This window comes from Eretmochelys imbricata, chromosome 27 (assembly GCF_965152235.1).
Source record: "Eretmochelys imbricata isolate rEreImb1 chromosome 27, rEreImb1.hap1, whole genome shotgun sequence".
In the NCBI taxonomy this organism is placed as follows: domain Eukaryota; kingdom Metazoa; phylum Chordata; order Testudines; family Cheloniidae; genus Eretmochelys; species Eretmochelys imbricata.
Window position 1 is genome coordinate 13,990,188 of NC_135598.1, and position 20,858 is coordinate 14,011,045.

The window sequence follows — 20,858 nt, forward strand, 5'->3', positions numbered from 1 at the left end:
AATTAGATCCTGGTAAACCGCACTAACGTGAAGTGGCAGTAGTCAGAGAACAGTGATACATGTAGAACATAGACTAGAGAGTGATAGAGAAATACATCCAGAGCTGGGTGAATTTTTTATGACACATAGTTTACTTGCTGAAACTGCTGTTTCTGGCTTGACCGAAACTATTTGTGAAATTGAGTCGAATTCGCTGAATTGTTTTGAACAAAAAAAAATTTCAAAAGTTGATGCATTTTGGTGTTTTGCTTAGAAATGTAGTTAGATATATTTAAAAAACAAAACCAAAAAGAGGTTAAAAGCACCTAAAACCAAAATGAAACACTTCCCCCCCCCCCAAATTTTTGTTCTGGGTCAAATAAAACATTTTGTTTGATCTGAAACAGAATTTTTTTTGTTTTTTTTTGTTTTGGCAAGGAAAACTGAAAAAATTCCCTTTCTAGTCGACCCCAAAAGATGTAAAAAAAAATTTCACTTTCCTAAAAAAATCAGTTATTTGTTTAGCTGTAAATACTTTGTTTCCTTCAGTACTCTTCCCTTTTCTTAACTTCCCTCTCCATCTAGCAGGCGGTGGTAAACCTCAGTCTCATTTTCCAGATGAATCTTGATGTCCAGGAGTAATTCATACTCTGAATTCTGGCATTCCATATCATCCCTTATCTGTTGCACTTGTGTCTCCATGCTGCTAATCACCACTTGTATTTCTGAAAGTTGTGCACAATAACAACCTTCTGTCTCTGTCAAGGTGGCTTCAATAGATTGTTTCTGACATAGAATAAGAATGCACAATACTAATATGAGGGGGTGGAAGAAAAACCTTAATAACAATGAGATATGAGCACATGAAATTTAGGAGCCTAAGCCCCATCTTCAAAAGCAATGTAGGCACTTGGAGCCAAAGTCTCATTAACATTTTACCTTAGATCTTTGGTTTAATAACATGGAATATAAAGATAAAGAAAGCAGGTTTTATTATTTAGTATAACAAACCACTCAACAATTAGTAATGTACAATTTTAACTCTTTAAAATGGTCACATTAGTTTTCTTTGTTGATATACTATTTGTGCTTCTAATAGCATTACAGAAAAATGGAGCCAAAAGGTGAAGAAAGCCGCTTTCATTTTTAGTATAACAAACTACATGACCATTAACAGAACATGATTTTATCCCTTTGATTGCTATAGAATATTTGTTTCCTTTGTTAGTAGATCCTTATTGTGTCAATGTGCATGTATATCATTCCATTTTATTTTGAAGCACTGCAGTTCTTTTGCAATGCTACCCCATCTGTCATTTTTTTTATGCTTTAGTGCAGAAGTTGTTTGAAAGACAAAGTAAAAGGAGAAATTTATAATGTATCATATATCTCTTGCATGTAAAGTGCGACACCCTGACTTCATCAAAGCCAATGGCAAAGCTCCCATTCACTTCTACGAGGGCAGGATTTCACCCAAATGCTATTTTAGGGGTGCAGATTTCAAAAATGCATATAAGATTTAGGAGCTTAAGCCCCATCTTCAAAAGCAATGTAGGCACTTAGGAGCCAAAGTCCCATTAAAAATTTGACCTTAGATCTTTAGAAATTAATTTAAGAGGTATCTATTCTCATACCAGAACAAGTTGGGATTTCAGCTCTATCTCCAAGGCTTGAAGAGTGCGTTTCAGTTCAGTAATCTGCCTTTTGTTGGTACTGGTCTCCTCAGCTCTAAAGTTGATCCGTACATTGAATTCTTTACTCTGAGGTATTGCAATAACAAAAAAAAGTTATTTAGTGAAGCAAAATGTCCAAGTTTCATGGAATTGAGTCTGCTTTCAGAACACTTGTTAGCATTTAGTTACCTTTTCACTGAACCAGGCTTCAGCGTCTTTCCGATTTTGCTCAGTGAGGGCCTCATACTTTGCTCTCATTTTATTCAGATGAGTAGTGTTACCAATTCCTGGAGTAGCATTAATTTCTACATTAGCATCACCAGAGATCGTGCTTTGCAAACTTTACATTTCATAAATGAAGAGAAAAGAAGACTTGTGGCTTGATCCTGCAAGGAACTAAGTTCTCTAGCCTTCATGCTCAGTGTTCAGAGTACCTTAAGGAAATGTCTATGCTGCAGTGTAAGCCCAGGGTTCAAATTCAGGCTCAAACTGAATCTCACTTCCCTACAAATCATGTTAACCCAGGGTCCGAGGACCCCACAGATGTGGAGGGTCTGAGCCTGAATCGGTCTGGGACTTAGGTTCAAGCCCTATTGCTTTGTAGTGTAGATGCAGCCCCACTAGACTTCTGGGAGTCAAGCAAAAGTATTCCACAATCCCATGAGCCGACTTGCTTTGTCTTTTGAACAGTCAAGTTTGGTGGACAGTTTTCCCATGCTTGCACCATAAACAAAGAGCTAGCATGGCCACATTTTGAGAGGGCAGTAGGAAGTCTGAGATGTGGATGGTTAGACTTGGCCCTGTATAATACAGTGTAGGCGCTTGAGCACCACGTTGGGACCCAGGATTCAACAATTCCTAAACTGGAGTTACAAATGAGTGTAGACATACCCTAAGTGGCTTGTTCGTGGTCTGCCTAGTTCTATTGCTTTTTATGCCATGTGTAAGCAGAGTCAGGATGAGCTCCACCCTGACATCTGGTGGTGAGGTGTGGCAAATTTTGGAAAAGAACTTCAGGGGCTGATCTCATTTGCATAGGCACACCCCCTCCCCCCCCCCCCCGCCTAGAATGAGGCCATAGCTGCCCAAATGGTCACTTTGGCTGCTCTGGGATCCCCAGTGTCTCTGTTATTGGGGCAGGAAGAATACATTGTTATTACCCTGATTATAGGAATCAAGGACAGTGGAACTGTACTTGGCATTTTGTTATGATGGAGGGACTCGCCATTAACTAAGTAGTGTTCGCTAGGCAAGGGACATGAGTTCCAAAACTGTGTGAATTGAGAGAGGCTGGAGACAGGTATTAGTACCTGGTGGTGTGGGCCCCTTTGTGAGGGCCTGAAACATCAATTGCACCTCTGTCTCTCTCCACTGTGGAACATCAGAGCTAATTTTGGGTCTATGAGGAGTCTAGCTACACTTGCTGAGCTGAATTCACTTTGGCCTTATGGTGCACCGGCACTGAGGCTCCCACTACTACAAGCTGAAATCACTAAAGAGCTAAAATCACTGAGCACTGTGTCAAGTAGTGGGGAGCCTGAAGATCTGGAGCGGAGCAGAGCAGTTCGTGGACCGGCTGGTGGAGCAGTTCATGGGATGGCGGGAGCTGCTTGTGTGATACAGAGCGGAGCAGTTCGTGGGACAGTTGGTGGAGCGGAGCGGCTCGGGGTGAAGTGCGCGCGCACGCACACACATAAAAAAAACACTCTGCAGATGAACTCTGGGGCTGGACTTTTGGGTTGTTGGACTTTGGGTGATTTCTGGATTGCTGGACTCAAGAGACGTTTGGGTTGTGGGACTCAAGAACCTGAGGGAAAGGACATGGCCCAATTTGCTGGGGTGGGTCTTTGCTCATGGTTTGGTTGATGAACCCTAGTTGTGGTGTTTTCCCAATTTAATGCTGATGTCGTTTACCTCATGTTATTAAAGATTCTCTGTTACACCAAGACTCTGTGCTTGCGAGAGGGGAAGTATTGCCTCTTTGAGGCACCCAGGAGTGTGTGTAAGATTTTCCCAGGTCACTGGGTGGGGGCTCGAGCCAGTTTTGCATTTGCTTTGATGAGAGGGAACCCCTGTGTACTGAACCCGGCCCTTGCTGCTATCAACTTGGCCTGGCAGAAGGGTTACACATGTATACTTGTTTCAAGTACATGGGGATAAGATTTGCCTACTAACAAAGTATTCCATCTAACAGTAAGTAATAACAAAGTGTAAAAACCATTTTAAAAAGACTAGCTGCATAGCCCTTTATAAAAATACCTGCCAATTTATGATTAACATCCAGATTTAAAAGATTAAGCACTTAAATTTAAAAATCCAGTATTATGCTTTTAAATTTTGTTTTAAAGTACTGAGTTAATTATAATACACATGAGGAATTTTTTCCCCAAAGTCTCAGGATGTAAATTCAGAATTTTGTTTTCAATATATAGTTTAATTAATAAATCTGTTTGGAAAGATGAATCAGAGCCATTAAATGTATGTGAGCACTCTGTTTTGGCCAAGAATTCTCTAAATCATATAGTATTAAAATATAAAATAGTTTAAAACTAAGATTGAGTGTCATTAAAATTTTGCCACATGAATTAATATGTGAAGGAATTTGCTTCCACATCTCTTTATTTATCAAGTGTATTGCTCTGTACATCCATAGAGGGGCAAAAAAGTACAACTTTATTTCATGTTCTTTTACCTAAAGAAATCATAAGGCAATCCTCTTGATTTGTAAAGATATATGAAAATTAATCCTTTTCTTTCAAATGTAAATCTTCGCAAAATTGCAACAAATCCCTCCCTTATTGCCAATTATGAATTCTAACAAATGTCTGACTAGTATAAATGCTACAACTCACTAAATAATTGGCTAGATTGTGTCTTTGCCAGAAGTCATGAATGAGGATCAGTGTTGTTGTTCTACTGCACCATGAGAAGACCAGGGACCATATTGTGGCACCAGAGACTCAGTAAGGTTCCTGGTTCCCTGCTTATTCTGTGGGGAAGTAATCTGTGCCAGCCCCCTACCCGGTGTAGATTACTTCCTCCTCCATGCAGGCTCAGCTGTGCTGAGTGTGGAGCCAAATCTCTCTCCACTCTCGACTCTTGCCAGCCCACTTCCCACTAGCCATGTACTTGGAATGGGGAGTAGTGACACTGCAGAGACTGCTCTTTTCAGCGCTGCTACCTGCAATATTGATACACTGCACAGAAGAGCAGGGGGGCACCAGACACAATCTTTCTCCTCTGCATGGTGTGCAGCGTGAGTGAGAATCTTGCTCAATATCAAATTATCAAAATTTACAATTTATTTTGTCCTTAAATTTTTCTGAAAAGCAGTCTCTTTTATAATGTATACCCCCAAAGAATAAAAATATTATCTAATCCTTCAAAACAATAATTTACAAAGATAGTATGCAATGAATTATTAATAAACAAACATCTTGGGCCTGATTCTCAGCTGCTTAAATCAGCGTACCTTCATTGACTTCAGTGGAGCTACACCCGTTTATAAAAACTGAGAAATTTGGTCCCTTGACTTCAGGAAGCTAGTTATAGATCCTACCTTACCTCCTCATGGTTCTTCTTGAGGTAAGCCTGCTCTTCATTCAGGTTTTTAGTCTGCATCTCCAGGTCACTCTTGGCAAGAGTTATTTCATCCAGGACTTTACGTAGACCATTGATGTCGGCTTCAACACTTTGGTGGAGGTATATCTCATTCTCATATCTAAAAAGAATTGTTAAAAGAAGTAGGGTCAAATTGTAATACCATAGCCATTGCTGCATGGTATCTTATTCCACAAACAGTACATTTAAATCAGTGGGCTTACTCACTGAATAAGGTACTTCTCAGCGTGAATAAGGTTGGCAGAATCTGGCCCTTAAGTCTAGAAATCAATTTAGATCATTTGAGTAAAAATTATTTGTTTTCATCTCTTTTGCTAATTTGTAAGTTCTGGAAAATGCATGCAATCAAAATTTCCATTGACTGAAAGATTGGGTTGATGGCCATTGGACATTAGTTTTACAATCTAAATCCCTCTACAATTCTGTTATTTTTATAAACCACCAAATGTGTGCTAAAATCTGAGTTATACATTGTATTACACAAAGAGTAATTGTAAAATATTTTCACAATACGAATTTTTTACAGAGATGTTAATCAGTGCTGGAATCTGTAAAAAGATTTAAGAATTATGCTTGGAACAGTGTCTCCTTCAAATGCAAAAGAGAGAATATTGAAAGATTCTAGTACAGTGGTCTAATAGTATTAACTTTTGCATGATTTTGGCAATACATGTCTAATATAATTAATTCAACTTACTTCGGTCTGAAAGCAGCAGCAGCCAGCCTGGCAGTGTCAATTTGCAGAATGATCCTGGCATTGTCAACAGTTGCAGCAATGATCTAAAAAACAGCAGGAGGTACTGAAAAATAAGTTATTTCTTGGACTCTTGTAAGTTTGACAGGTTTACTTGTGTCTCATGGATTTGATGAACTTAATCAAAGTCAATGGAGAAAAAATTTAAGTAGTTAAAAAACCGATATCTGATACTTACATGAATAACTAAAATGATAAAATATTTGCTTATCTTGGTTAGTTCAGTATTTTAGAAATATTTGATCATTTGTCCACATTCTCCTTTTTGTTACTCCGTTCATGCTTATTCTCATTTTTCTTTTTCCATATCCTTTTCCAATAGTTAACCTAACACCAGGTGTGCATCAACTTCATACCCCCTCTAAAATAAAGCCACATTAGGACAATGTTTGACACAATGATCTCTTTCTTGTAGTTTCCTTTAATTCTGGCAGTCTTTATAGCTCTCTACTTTTGGAGATTTGTGAATATCTCCTGGGTTATGTCAGTGAACTTCCGCTGATTTTCTTAAACTTGATCTTCATTATGAACTTATTGAGTACATTCAGGTCCCTGGAGCCCAATCCTGCTGCAAATGAAATTATCAACTTATTTATAATGTAGGCTTGATATTTGACATTAATATTAGCCAGAGACATAGTTAACAATTTACTTTTCAGAATAAGACAATAATTAAATACATTATTTAATCCCAATAACAAATTGTTTAAAAATATAACTTCTTACCTGATTTACAAGGTTTTCAATAATAGCACAGTATTTACTGTAGTTGTGAGGTCTTCCATCATTATGTGGTCCAAATTTCTCTTACCAGTCCTTGATTTTGTGTTCAAGCTCTGTATTTGCCTCTTCCAGAGCATTTACTTTGCCCAGGTAGGAGGCCAAACGGTCATTAAGGTTCTGCAAGGTTTCCTTTTCGCTACCTGAGAGAAGTCCACCATCTCCGCCTGTAGCACCAACAGCACCATAACCGAAGTTATAAAAGGATCCACCTGCTCCACTTCCAATGCCACACCATCCAGAACCAGCACCCCAGCCTCCGCCAGACCTATACTTTCCCACTCCAGAACCTCCACCCAAGCAACGTGCTCCACCACTAGGTATTTTTATAGATGCACCGCCACTCCAGCACCCTGTCTTGCTGAGCCAGACATGCCAGTCTGCTCCAGCACAGACCCAGGGTCTGAACCAGGGGCCCCAAAGCTGCAGACTTAACTGAAAATAACTTAAGAAGAGTTCCTGTCTTTAACACTCAGATACCCAACTCCCATTGGGGTCCAAACCCCAAATAAATCCGTTTTACCAGTAAACTCATAAATTGTTCGCCCTTTATAATACTAATAGAGAGATATGCATAGCTGTCCCCCCCCCAAGTAAAAAGTGATTTTATTAAATTCAAAAAGTAGGATTTAAATGGTTCCAAGTAGTAACAGACAGAACAAAGTGAATTACCAAGTAAAATAAAATAAAACATGCAAGTCTGTCTAGTACAGTAGTAAAACTGAATACAGATAAAATCTCACCCTCAGAGATGTTTCAATAAGTTTCTTTCACAGACTGGACTCCTTCCTAGTCTGGGCACAATCCTTTTCCCTGGTACAGCCCTTGTTCCAGCTCAGCTGGTAGCTAGGGGATTCCTCATGATTACCACCCCCTTTGTTCTGCTCCACCCACTTATATATCTTTTGTATAAAGCAGGAATCCTTTATCCCTCTGGGATCCCACCCATTCTTCTCAATGGAAAAGTACCATGTTGAAGATGAATTCCAGTTCAGGTGACATGATCACATGTCACTGTAAGACTTCATTACCCACTTGCAAGCCCACAGGTATTCAGGAAGACTTACAAGTAAAACAGAGCCATATACAGGTAATTGTCCTTGGTAATGGGAGCCATTAAGATTCCAAACCACCCTTAATGGCCCACACTTTGCATAACTACAATAGGACCTCAGAGTTATATTTCATATTTCTAGTTTCAGATATAAGAGTGATACATTTATACAAATAGGATGACCACACTCAGTAGATTATAAGCTTTGTAATGATACTTTACAAGAGACCTTTTGCATGAAGTGTATTCCAGTTACATTATATTCACACTCATTAGCGTATTTTTATAAAATCATATAGAGTGCAACTTCACACTTTCTGTAATGAGTTACATGTGTTTGCAATTTTTGAAGTTCCTTTTGCCGGAAGGCTGTGCAAATACTTCTGGGTTGATTTCATCTTATTTTGTTTCTTCAATCAGGATAGTGCTGAATAACTATGGGCTAAATTGTCACTTTACAATTTTCCCTGAGCAAGGGGATGCATGTAGTTGTGTTTCCCCAGAAGCAGCCTGGCAAGCCAGTTTTGACTCAGAGCTTTCTGGTCTCTTCACTGCAGTGGGTAGGTAATATTCTATACTGGGTTTATGCCTGGCTCAGCATATATAATCTGGCACATCACACAGAGGGTCGGAGCCAAGGCTCGGTCTAGTCCCTGCCCCATCCTGCTCACCTGCAAAATGTGGAGGTGTGGGGAGGAAATAGTGGTCCTTTTTCGAGTGGCTCTGCATATTCCCACTTATGGGTATTGTGCCACCTAGTGGTGCATAAGAGCAGAACCTTTTCCAACCAGTGTCTGTTAGAGTGCTTATGCGTCCTCTTCTGTCCCTCTGCTCAGCATCTCTGAACGTTCTGATTGTGAGGCTATATAAAGGGGTGCAGAGCCCTCCACCACCTCAGTTCCTTCCAATTGCATGCCAAAGATGGAAGGCAACTGCTCTGGTCCATTTGGATCTGGGTATTTTTCCTCTGTTCTTAGTGTTCTGTTAATTGTTTAGTATCGTGACCCTGGTCGCTGGAGGGGCCTCACTGAGATTGCTCAATCAGGGCAAACTGCAAAGAATGGGCGAGACGATCCTCCAAACTGATGGTTTATTCTAATAATTAGCAAAAAGAAAAGGAGGACTTGTGGCACCTTAGAGACTAACCAATTTATTTGAGCATAAGCTTTCGTGAGCTACAGCTCACTTCATCGGATGCTGTAGCTCACGAAAGCTTATGCTCAAATAAATTGGTTAGTCTCTAAGGTGCCACAAGTCCTCCTTTTCTTTTTGCGAATGCAGACTAACACGGCTGTTACTCTGAAACCCATCTAATAATTAGGTTAATCAAGCCAGCAACAAAACAGCTTCTGCAATACCTTACTGGTTATCAAGAAGCTAAAATACAGCTCCCCTAAAGCAGTCCACCTGTGGTCTCCCACCCAGACAGCCCAGTCAAATATGGTGATGATTATTTCAGATCTTATCCATATATAAAGTTCCACCAAGAGATTGGACACATTACCCACCAGGTCAATGAATATTTCAGATTTTACCCAAATGCTCGCCTATAGCCAATTCTTATGAACTAATCTAAGATTTATTAAAAAAGAAAAGAGAGTACTGTGGTTAAAGATCATTACACATACATATATGGATAAAGTTCTTAGGTCAGTTTCATAGCAGAGATGGTGAGCTGCTAATTTGTAAAAAGTTTGTCCAGAATCAGTTCCATAGGTTATAGTCCAATAGGCAGTCATTGTGCAGCGTTTGTTTAAATTCTTCCATAAGAAACAGCAGAGTAATACAGAATTGAGCTGGAGGCCTCAGTCTTGTGACTTAAACTTCCCCTGACAAAGTTCAAGAGATTTGAGATGAACAGGATCAGGTCCCAAAGTTCTTTTATAGTTGAAGCGCAGCTGATAAACCTCTTTTCACAGCAAGCATTCCTTGATGAAGAATAGATAATGTATATTGTTGCTTTGAAGTCAATTCCTATTTCCTATGTATACACAGGCAGTTAGTTGCATTGACTAGCATATGGCAATTAACCATTCAAATGCTCCCAGTAGGTAGTTTACTACAAACTTTACAGAGAAATAAAGACGATATTATTATGACACATGTTTCATCAAGAGTTCCTGTACCTGCTGTTGGTACCAGGGGACTACTACCCCTGAATGGATCTTGAATGGCTCCCAGCGGAGCAGATTACTGTCATATCAGTGAAAAAGGTCCACAGTAATTAGCTTGCATACACTGCAGTTTATTCAAGAAGGAATTACACAAGTGGTAAAGGGTTACATTAAGCACATAACTCCTGTGTTAGACATTAAAGAACTATACAGTAAGAGCTTGAAGGGTAAACCCCTTTAAAATCCCTCCTGGCCAGAGGAAAAATCCTCTCACCTGTAAAGGGTTAAGAAGCTAAAGCTTAAACCTCGCTGGCACCTGACCAAAATGACCAATGAGGAGACAAGATACTTTCAAAAGCTGGGAGGAGGGAGAAAAACAAAGGGTCTGGGTCTGTCTGTGTGATGTTTTTGCCGGAGACAGAACAGGAATGGAGTCTTAGAACTTAGTAAGTAATCTAGCTAGGTATGTGTTAGATTATGATTTCTTGAAATGGCTGAGAAAATAGCTGTGCTGAATAGAATGAATATTCCTGTCTGTGTGTCTTTTTTGTAACTTAAGGTTTTGCCTAGAGGGATTCTCTATGTTTTGAATCTAATTACCCTGTAAGGTATTCACCATCCTGATTTTACAGAGGTGATTCTTTTTTTTACTTCTATTAAAAGTCTTCTTGTAAGGAAACTGAATGCTTTTTCATTGTTCTAAGATCCAAGGGTTTGTGTCTGTGGTCACCTATGCAAATTGGTGAGGATTTTTACCAAACCTTCCCCAGGAAGTGGGGTGCAAGGGGTGGGAGGATTTTGGGGGGAAAGACGTGTCCAAACTCTGTTTTTTCAGGAACCCAGATAAAGTTTGGTGGTGGCAGTGGAAATCCAAGGGCAAAGGGTAAAATAATATGTACCTTGGGGAAGTTTTAACCTAAGCTGGTAAAAGTAAGCTTAGGAGGTTTTCATGCAGGTCCCCACATCTGTACCCTAGAGTTCAGAGTGGGGAAGGAACCTTGACAGAGCTATACATTCCTCTTAGTGAGCCTCTCTTTCACAAACATACACAAACAGGCCCTGTGCTAGCCTCACACAGTTCCTGCTTGGCAAACGGAGAAGGTAGTTAACAATTCTATGGACAACGACTTCTCTCCAGGTCTGGTCTCCTCAGCCCTCTGGTCTGTCTCAGATTCCCTCAAGGCAAGGCTTTGGCTGCCTGGAAACCCCTCTGGTCACAGTCCTACTCGAGCCCACAGAGCAGAGTTTTGGCTACTCTGTCTAGCGCGCCGTGAAGCGTCAATTAAGGAATTCCCCCAACCGTAACTTAATTTGCTTGATTTTTATACTCTTTTTTCCTCAGAGGAGTCACATGTCCTAAAAGCATGCCCAGTGGGCGTGTGGCTACTAATTTTTACTAATTAAAAATTTCCTAATTAATACTTTAGGAGGAGACTGCAGAGTGGTGCCAACTGAACATTATCCCACATTCACTCCCTTTTCAGTCATTCACTTCAGCCTCCTGTGTGATGTCCTTCAGCAGGGTTGAGATGCCCCGGTCAGCCCATGCTCCATTCAGGATGTTCTGCATATGTTGTTTGCTTTCAAGTGGACATATTTGATGATCCAAAGATCAGTATTGATCATACACACAGAATGGAGCCAGTCAGTTTCACCTCTGCCATCTGCCTGATGCTAGAGAAGGATTCTGCTCCCAGAATCCTCTTTCGCAGTTCAGTCACGTCAAGCCATGTTCTCACCATTCATTTAGTATGGCCACACCAATTCGGCACCATCCCAACACTTGCGATGGTACAGTCTCATTGCACTAGAGTTGGGGCAAAGTCTTTTGCTTGTCTTAAGCAAGCCCCTGAAATTTGCAGGGCTGCTATCTGCAATTCTGTATACACATTTACTATCACATTATGCTTTCTATTTGGCTTTAAGGGGTGATGCTAGATTTGGTACAGTGGTGCTTCAGTCTCTGTTCTGTTCAGTTTCCTCCAAGTTATTTTCAGCACTGTTTATCAAACAATCCGTAAGTGGGAATATGCAAAGCAACTCAAAGAAGAAATGAAGGTTACTTACTTGTAACTGGAATTCTTCAATATAGCACCCGCCATCCCCTCTTTCTCAGAGTCCTTTTATTCTGTGTCTGTGGGTTGGTGGTGGAAGGAACTGAGATGGTGGAGGGCTCTGTGCCCCTTATACAGCCTTGCCCTCAGAATGTTCTGAGACACTGGGCAGAGAGGGAGGAAGGGGTAAATGAGTGCTCTGACAAACTGCTTGGAGAAGGTTTGGCTGTTAGGCATCAGTAGGTGGCACAATACCCATAAGTTTATATATGCAGAGCCACCTCGAAGAACTCAGTTTACAAGTAAGTAACCTTCATTTCTGTGGAGTCTGCTTCTTCTGCTGCACTGTGACCTTTGCAGTAGAAATATATTAATAAAGCCCTAGTTGTGATATTAGTTAGACAATAATACACTCATCCTGACACTATATATTTTTATAACCTCTTAGAGGCCACTTTCACCTGAATAAAAACATGAAAAGAGGCCATTTATGGAAAAAGAACATTACTGAACCACAACTGCTTTGTGTCCTGTTTTCTGTTATTGATAATATTTTACTTTAAATAATGTCTCTCCACATAGTTCAACTTTTTCTGCTATTTTTGTTAGAGACCACATTTCAGCAAAGCACATAAGCACATGCTTAACTTTAAACATGAGTAGTTCCAATATTGGAACATGAGTAGTTCCAATAACTTGGCTGTAAAGTTGTTTATGAACTCCCAGATTATTAACTAGAACTGACTAGGAATTTAAATTAGATTGCTTGCTTACATAAGTAAGGTGGGTAGGATTTAGCTTAAATGGGTAAAAGAAAGTACTACTTTAAAGAAGTGTATATATATATATATCACAGCCGTAAGATTTAATAGCTTAGTAAAATTAAAAACAAATAAGACGTATAGCATCTGCACTTACACTAGATTAAGATAAAAATTTTAATGGCTATTCTTTTCTTCAGAGCATCATATGATCCTATGTTGTGGTCTTAAAGAAAATATCCTGCAATGTTGTTGAAGTGGGGGCGGAGGAGAGGGAGAGGGCTTACATCTTTCTTGGGAGCATATGCCATAGCAGAAAAGGATACCAGACTAGGTAGACCATTGGTCTATTTTGGTATTGTAATTTCTAGGTTCACATAAGGGTAAAAGTGAATTAACCTCATTTTTTTTAGGTCCTGATGTCTATCCTCTGGACTTCATTTTTTTTATTTGAAAAATCATTAAAAAGAAATTCATCTCAACTGTGTCTGGCCCTAGCTAAATAAAAAATAAATTTGTACAGAACTTTACATTTACTGTGCATTTGCTAATGATCTTTGCAATAAAATGTGAAGTTATTTTAACCAGTTACCCCATTCAAGCCTGGTAAAAGCTACTGACTTGTTAAATCTCCTGTTTTGTTGAAATCATTTTCTGTATGTTGCAACACATACTCATTCCTAAACCTTGAAACACAAAACAGGTTTTTGGGCCATAAAAACAAGCTTTGTTAAACGATTAGTCATTCACATCAACTATTCTTACCCTGTTAAGGAGTGAATACTTCTGTGATTTTGCCCTTCTCCAGCCAATGAAGGTTTGGCTAATTCTTCACTATGCTTGATTAATAAAGGTTCACAAGGGTAAGTTGTGATGCTGTTAGTCAAATCTGTCTTTTAAATGATCCTAGAACAATGGTTAACCAATTACAAATTATCATCCTCTGTGACATGTCTCAGAGTCTTTTTCCTAGTGACTCAGCAACGTGGAAATGGTAAGTTCCACTCCATCTCTTTTGTGCCATTCCTAAGGTGCAAATGGAATGACATCTGGTCCGAACTCCCCTGATGGGGATACCCCAATCTTACATCATCTTCCCCATAGTTCCTACAGGGGATATATTCAGATTGGAGAAGGACAGTCGCCTTACTGCCTAGCACACTGGCTCTGCACAGCTGGTTGACAGTACATTAGGACCAGCTTTTCGAAGGTATTTAGGTGCCCAAAGATGCAGCTAGATGCCTGGTGAGATTTGTCAAAAGGACCTAAGGAGGTTAAGCACCTATGGGACATTGAAATCAATAGAATTAGGTACCTAACCTGAGTAGGTGCTTTTGAAAAATCTCACTGGGCACCAAAATATATTTGAAAATCTGGCCGTTACAGACTGTTGCCAGGGAGGTGCAAGTTGGAGCAGTTCCCAGTGGAAAATCAACTTAGCAGAAAATCTGGACTGATATCTCTGACTTCTTGGTCAATGTGTTCCTAAATACAGAGAAATATTTTAAAAAAACAGTGTTTATTTCTGAGTTTGAGACTGTGATGGGTTTGGTCACAGAGACCCCCTTGGAACTGTTACCTGATGTGCTAGAATTACCTCTGAGCCCATTTTCCCTGCCAGCTTGGGACTCCAGAAGCCTGCCTTGTTGAGCCAGACACACTAGCCTTCTGCAACACAGACCCAGGTCTGGTCCATGCCCCCAAAGCTGCAGACTTTAACCAAAAACTTCTCAGCAGGTTTCCTATCACCCAGCTCCCAATGGGATCCAAACCCCAAATAAATCCGTTTTACTCTGTATAAATCTTATACAGGGTAAACTTATAAATTGTCCGCCCTCTATAACACTGATAGAGAGATATGCACAGCTGTTTGCTCCCCCAGGTATTAATCACTTACTCTGGGTTTAATAATAAACAAAAGTGATTTTATTAAGAATAAAAAGTAGGATTTAAGTGGTTTCAAGTAATAGACACAACAAAGTAAGTTACCAAGTAAAATAAGACAAAACACACAAGTCTAAGCCTAATACATTAAGAAACTGTTTACAGGTAAATCTCACCCTCAGAGATGTTCCAATAAGCTTCTTTCACAGACTAGACTTCTTCCTAGTCTAGGCCCAATCCTTTCCCCTGCTACAGACCTTGTTACTTCCAGCCGGCATCTTAGGTGAAAAGCAGGGGCTTTCTCATGACTGGGATGCCTTTTGTTCTGTTCCACCGCCTTTATATCTTTGGCACAAGGCGGGACTCTTTTGTCTCTTTGGGTTCCCACCCCTCCTTCTAAAGGGAAAAGCACCAGGTTTAAGATGGATTCCAGTTCAGGTGACATGATCACACGTCACTGTAAGACTTCATTCTTCATTACCCAGGAGCTGGCCGACATGTACATAGGCAGGCTTGCAGGTGAACAAACCCATTCACAGGTCATTGATTCTGAAGCACCCTTCATGGCTTCCACTTAGCATGTTTATATCAGTAAGACAAGTTTATATCTTATTCTCCTAACTCTAGACAGAAATTATACATGAAAACAAATGGGATGAACACACTCCGTAGATCATAAACTTTGTAATGATATCTTACAAGAGAGCTTTTGCATAAAGCATATTCCAGTTACATCATATTTACACTCAAAGCATATTTAAAAAAAAAACATTTTGGAATGCAATGTCACAGACATATCTTAAGAAATGCTCTTTTCCTTGCAACATTGCATAGCCTAGTACTGCAATTTGTACAAGACTTCATCTGCCATCTGTACAAGTTTTCTCAGATGCCTCAAAGCACATTTGTGAAATATATCATCAACTTAATATAAAAAACCTACCCATTTTTAATTAAATAAATAAAATTAGTACTGAATGTATTTTAAGCTGAATGCTAAGTTATGATGATCTAGTAAAAAAGGCTTAAGGGTGAAATTCACCCCTGTGCAGAGTGCCAGCACAAGGCATATTAAACACTGAAATCTCACTTGAGCTGTTTTGAAGGCTTATAGTACCTTGTGATGACCTTGTGCACAGGGTTGAATTTCACAATAAATTAACATCAGCTCTGTTATATACTAAGAATCATGAAAAAACATTTCCCTGCAGTTGTCATTAAATATCTGTCAGCTCACTGAGAAGTCAGACACCGAGAAGTATATTCTAGTAAATGAACACTGTCAGTTTTAATTGCTTTATCAAGAAGAAAGGTAGCAAGGATAATAGTTCTGTGAAGGTACCCAATAGAACACATGTAAAATCATTGAAGTCATGGCCGATTCCTCTCCCCTTGCATGCAAGTTTAAGATTTTTGTTCATTTTAAGACCAGATTGTGAACCCTTATCTGGATAGACTTATGCTTTTCAGATAGCCTCATTGAAATCAATGGGACTATTTGAGAAGTAAGTTTCTGTTCCCTGGCTCACAATCTGTCTCATACCTTTGTTTCAGGTTAGATACTTTCTAATAGGTTTCAGAGTAGCAGCCGTGTTAGTCTCTATTCGCAGAAAGAAAAGGAGAACTAGTGGCACCTTAGAGACTAACCAATTTATTTGAGCATAAGCTTTCGTGAGCTACAGCTCACTTCATCGGATGTATTCAGTGGAAAATACAATGAGGAGATTTATATACACACAGAACATGAAAAAATTAGTGTTATCATACACACTGTAAGGAGAGTGATCACTTAGGATGAGCTATTACTAGCAGGAGAGCTGGGGGGAGAAAACCTTTTGTAGTGATAATCAAGGTGGGCCATTTCCAGCAGTTAACAGGAACGTCTGAGGAGCAGTGGGGGGTGGGGGAAATAAACATGGGGAAATAGTTTTACTTTGTGTAATGACACATCCACTCCCAGTCTTTATTCAAGCCTAAGTTAATTGTATCCAGTTTGCAAATTAATTCCAATTCAGCAGTCTCTCGTTGGAGTCTGTTTTTGAAGTCTTTTTGTTCTAATATTGCAACCTTTAGGTCTGAAATCGAGTGACTACAGAGATTGAAGTGTTCTCCAACTGGTTTATGAATAATTCTTGACGTCTGATTTGTGTCCATTTATTCTTTTACATAGAGACTGTCCAGTTTGACCAATGTACATGGCAGAGGGGCATTGCTGGCACATGATGCATATATCACATTGGTAAATGTGCAGGTGAACGAGCCTCTGATTGTGACAGAGCCAGAAGAGTACCCAGAAGTCACGTACTACAGGACAGGCCCAACAAAGATAATAACAGAACGCCACTAGCCATCACCTTCAGCCCCCAACTAAAACCTCTCCAACGCATCATCAAGGATCTACAACCTATCCTGAAGGACGACCCATCACTCTCACAAATCTTGGGAGACAGGCCAGTCCTTGCCTACAGACAGCCCCCCAACCTGAAGCAAATACTCACCAGCAACCACACACCACACAACAGAACCACTAACCCAGGAACTTATCCTTGCAACAAAGCCCATTGCCAACTGTGTCCACATATCTATTCAGGGGACACCATCATAGGGCCTAATCATATCATCCACACTATCAGAGGCTCGTTCACCTGCACATCTACCAATGTGATATATGCCATCATGTGCCAGCAATGCCCCTCTGCCATGTACATTGGTCAAACTGGACAGTCTCTATGTAAAAGAATAAATGGACACAAATCAGACGTCAAGAATTATAACATTCATAAACCAGTTGGAGAACACTTCAATCTCTGTAGTCACTCGATTTCAGACCAAAAGGTTGCAATTCTTCAACAAAAAGACTTCAAAAACAGGCTCCAATGAAAGACTGCTGAATTGAAATTAATTTGCAAACTGGATACAATTAACTTGGGCTTGAATAGAGACTGGGAGTGGATGTGTCATTACACAAAGTAAAACTATTTCCCCATGTTTATTTCCCCCACTCCCCCACTGCTCCTCAGACGTTCCTGTTAACTGCTGGAAATGGCCCACCTTGATTATCACTACAAAAGGTTTTCTCCCCCCCTGCTCTCCTGCTGGTAATAGCTCATCTTAAGTGATCACTCTCCTTACAGTGTGAATGATAACACCCATTTTTTCATGTTCTGTGTGTATATAAATCTCACTGTATTTTCCACTGAATGCATCCGATGAAGTGAGCTGTAGCTCACGAAAGCTTATGCTCAAATAAATTGGTGAGTCTCTAAGGTGCCACTAGTACTCCTTTTCTTCATACTTTCTAATAGTTACTTAAGTGTTGTGGTTAAAAAGTCAAACATATTTGAAAAGTTTGTTTTGTGAACCCCCAATAGATGGCACCCCAGGATAAAATCTGGCTGATAATTGGTTATGATATTATACTTTGAAACATTGATAGAAAGACTGTCTGTCTAGCTCCTCTCAAACACTCTTTTCATTTTCAGTAAGTGTACAAGCTTGGGCATTCTTGATTCTGCAGAAAGCATATTTATTTTAAATGTCTTTCTACATTGTGGCAGTAACAGTTTGGCTAATTTTGCTCTTCATGAGTCATTCATTTTCTGATTTCAGGGAGGGAGTGGGTTCTGCCAACATGAAACTCCATTGCTGGCAAATGAGGAATGCCATGTCATATACGCTGGCTGTCTCCATCTCACGCCCCAGCGCTGGGGCAAGCTATTTATATCATGCTCAGCCTCCTTTAACACACCACACCATGACAAGTCACTGCTTTTAGAGAATGTTCCCTGTGATAGTATCTCGGTCATTACCATTTCATTCATTGCTAACTCAGGATCATACTTTTAGGCTGACACTATATGTAAATGCTCTATTATAGTTGCTTGTGTATTCATTAATGAAGGCACTTTTGCCACTGCTTCTTAGTTTTCTGTTGTGCTATGCAGGCTATTCAGTAAAGTTTACAGTTGTTCATGAAGTCTGACTGCTGTTATGGAGTCCCCTAGTGTAATGTGCCCTGTATTCTGAGGTATTGGAGCAGCTGAGTGATATTAATAATAATTATAATTAATTAATAAAATAATTATTATTACTCATATGACCACAATAAATGTTCACGATGCTTTACAAAATACAGAATAAAACAGTTCCACTCCAGCAAACTTATAGTCTAAGTCATATGTGTTCTTCGTTTGGAAGCATTATGTTGAAATAATTAATGATTAATAGAATTTATTTTCCTAAATGTCCCTAGTGTCCCAGTAGTAAAATCATTAGTATGAGGCTTCCTTTATTACATTTAGGTTAAGGTTTTAAAATAAAGTCTCATCTACAACATTTGTGCTCTAGAGTATGTTGGGTGGTTCCAATTGGAAAAAAATTAGGCAACAAGAGAATGTACGTACATTTCATAACAAATGCATTTTGATACTCTGATTTGTTACAGGTTTCAGAGTAACAGCTGTGTTAGTCTGTATTCGCAAAAAGAAAAGGAGTACTTGTGGCACCTTAGAGACTAACCAATCTATTTGAGCATGAGCTTTCGTGAGCTACAGCTCACTTCATCGGATGCATACCGTGGAAACTGCAGAAGACATTATATACACACAGAGACTATGAAACAATACCTCCTCCCACCCCACTGTCCTGCTGGTAATAGCTTATCTAAAGTGATCATCAAGTTGGGCCATTTCCAGCACAAATCCAGGTTTTCTCACCCTCTTGCCTCCCCCCCCCCCAAACTCACTCTCCTGCTGGTAATAGCCCATCCAAAGTGACCACTCTCTTCACAATGTGTATGATAATCAAGGTGGGCCATTTCCTGCACAAATCCAGGTTCTCTCACTCCCTCACCCCCCTCCAAAAACCACACACACAAACTCACTCTCCTGCTGGTAATAGCTTATCCAAAGTGACCACTCTCCCTACAACGTGCATGGTAATCAAGGTGGGCCATTTCCAGCACAAATCCAGGTTTTCTCACCTCCCCACCCCCATACACACACAAACTCACTCTCCTGCTGGTAATAGCTCATCCAAAGTGACCACTCTCCCTACAATGTGCATGGTAATCAAGGTGGGCCATTTCTAGCACAAATCCAGGCTTTCTCACCCCCCCCCCCCCCCGGAAACACACACACACACACACACACACTCTCTCACTCTCCTGCTGGCAATAGCTCATCCAAACTGACCACTCTCCAAGTTTAAATCCAAGTTTAACCAGAACGTCTGGGGGCGGGGTGGGGTTAGGAAAAAACAAGGGGAAATAGGCTACCTTGCATAATGACTTAGCCACTCCCAGTCTCTATTCAAGCCTAAGTTAATTGTATCCAATTTGCAAATGAATTCCAATTCAGCAGTTTCTCGCTGGAGTCTGGATTTGAAGTTTTTTTGTTGTAAGATAGCGACCTTCATGTCTGTGATTGCGTGACCAGAGAGATTGAAGTGTTCTCCGACTGGTTTATGAATGTTATGATTTGTTACAGAGTATGGGATTTAAATTGTGCACCATCAAATACTGCTTTGATCACAAACTTAAATGGTGCTTGAATGTAATGTTCTTGTTTCAGGTACAAACACTCTTTCTTAAATGAGGATTAAAATTACAAATATACACACACAAATTGTATGCTAAAGCAAGGCATATGTACAAAAAAAGTATATGTTCAGTAACTACAGTTCTAAAGTTATGATTGCACCTCTCAAAGAGCACTCATTTTAAAAGCTTGTTTATTCCCTTTTTATTGGTCAAAAACTGTGTATGGAGTTTAGAATAGCAGAGTAATTATATTTATTATTCACTTATCAAAATTACAGATAAGACTACTGTATAATAATAAACTGAAAATTTAACATGTACACTAGAAATCTGTTTTGTTTTGTTTTTTCAGATATTTACTAATGACATAACAATAGCTGGTTTTGAATGGTGAATACATTTTGAAAGTAATAAAGACAAGTATAATTTGAAACAGAATGTTTATTGCATTACCAAACTTCAGAGATTCAGAAATGTATTTTAATTTTGTATAAAAGAATCCTGGTAAAATCAAAAGAAAAAGAAGGCAACATGGACTCATCACTTCAGACAAAAGAACAGAGATCCAAAGTTATGTCTCTTCATTGCGATGCTTGTCAAAGAAACAATCTAATGATTGGATCCTCTGCAGTTTCATGCTGTTGC

General features: G+C 39.6%; 1 protein-coding gene across 1 annotated transcript; it reads right to left on the minus strand.

Moving 5' to 3' along the window:
• Positions 1-543: 543 nt before the first annotated feature.
• Positions 544-12,077, minus strand: LOC144257848 (keratin, type I cytoskeletal 10-like). Its single transcript, XM_077806017.1, is given in 7 exon segments — positions 544-765; positions 1,614-1,739; positions 1,842-1,992; positions 5,212-5,373; positions 5,971-6,053; positions 6,754-7,123; positions 12,043-12,077. Coding segments are annotated over 7 exon segments (1,149 nt in total).
• Positions 12,078-20,858: the final 8,781 nt, after the last annotated feature.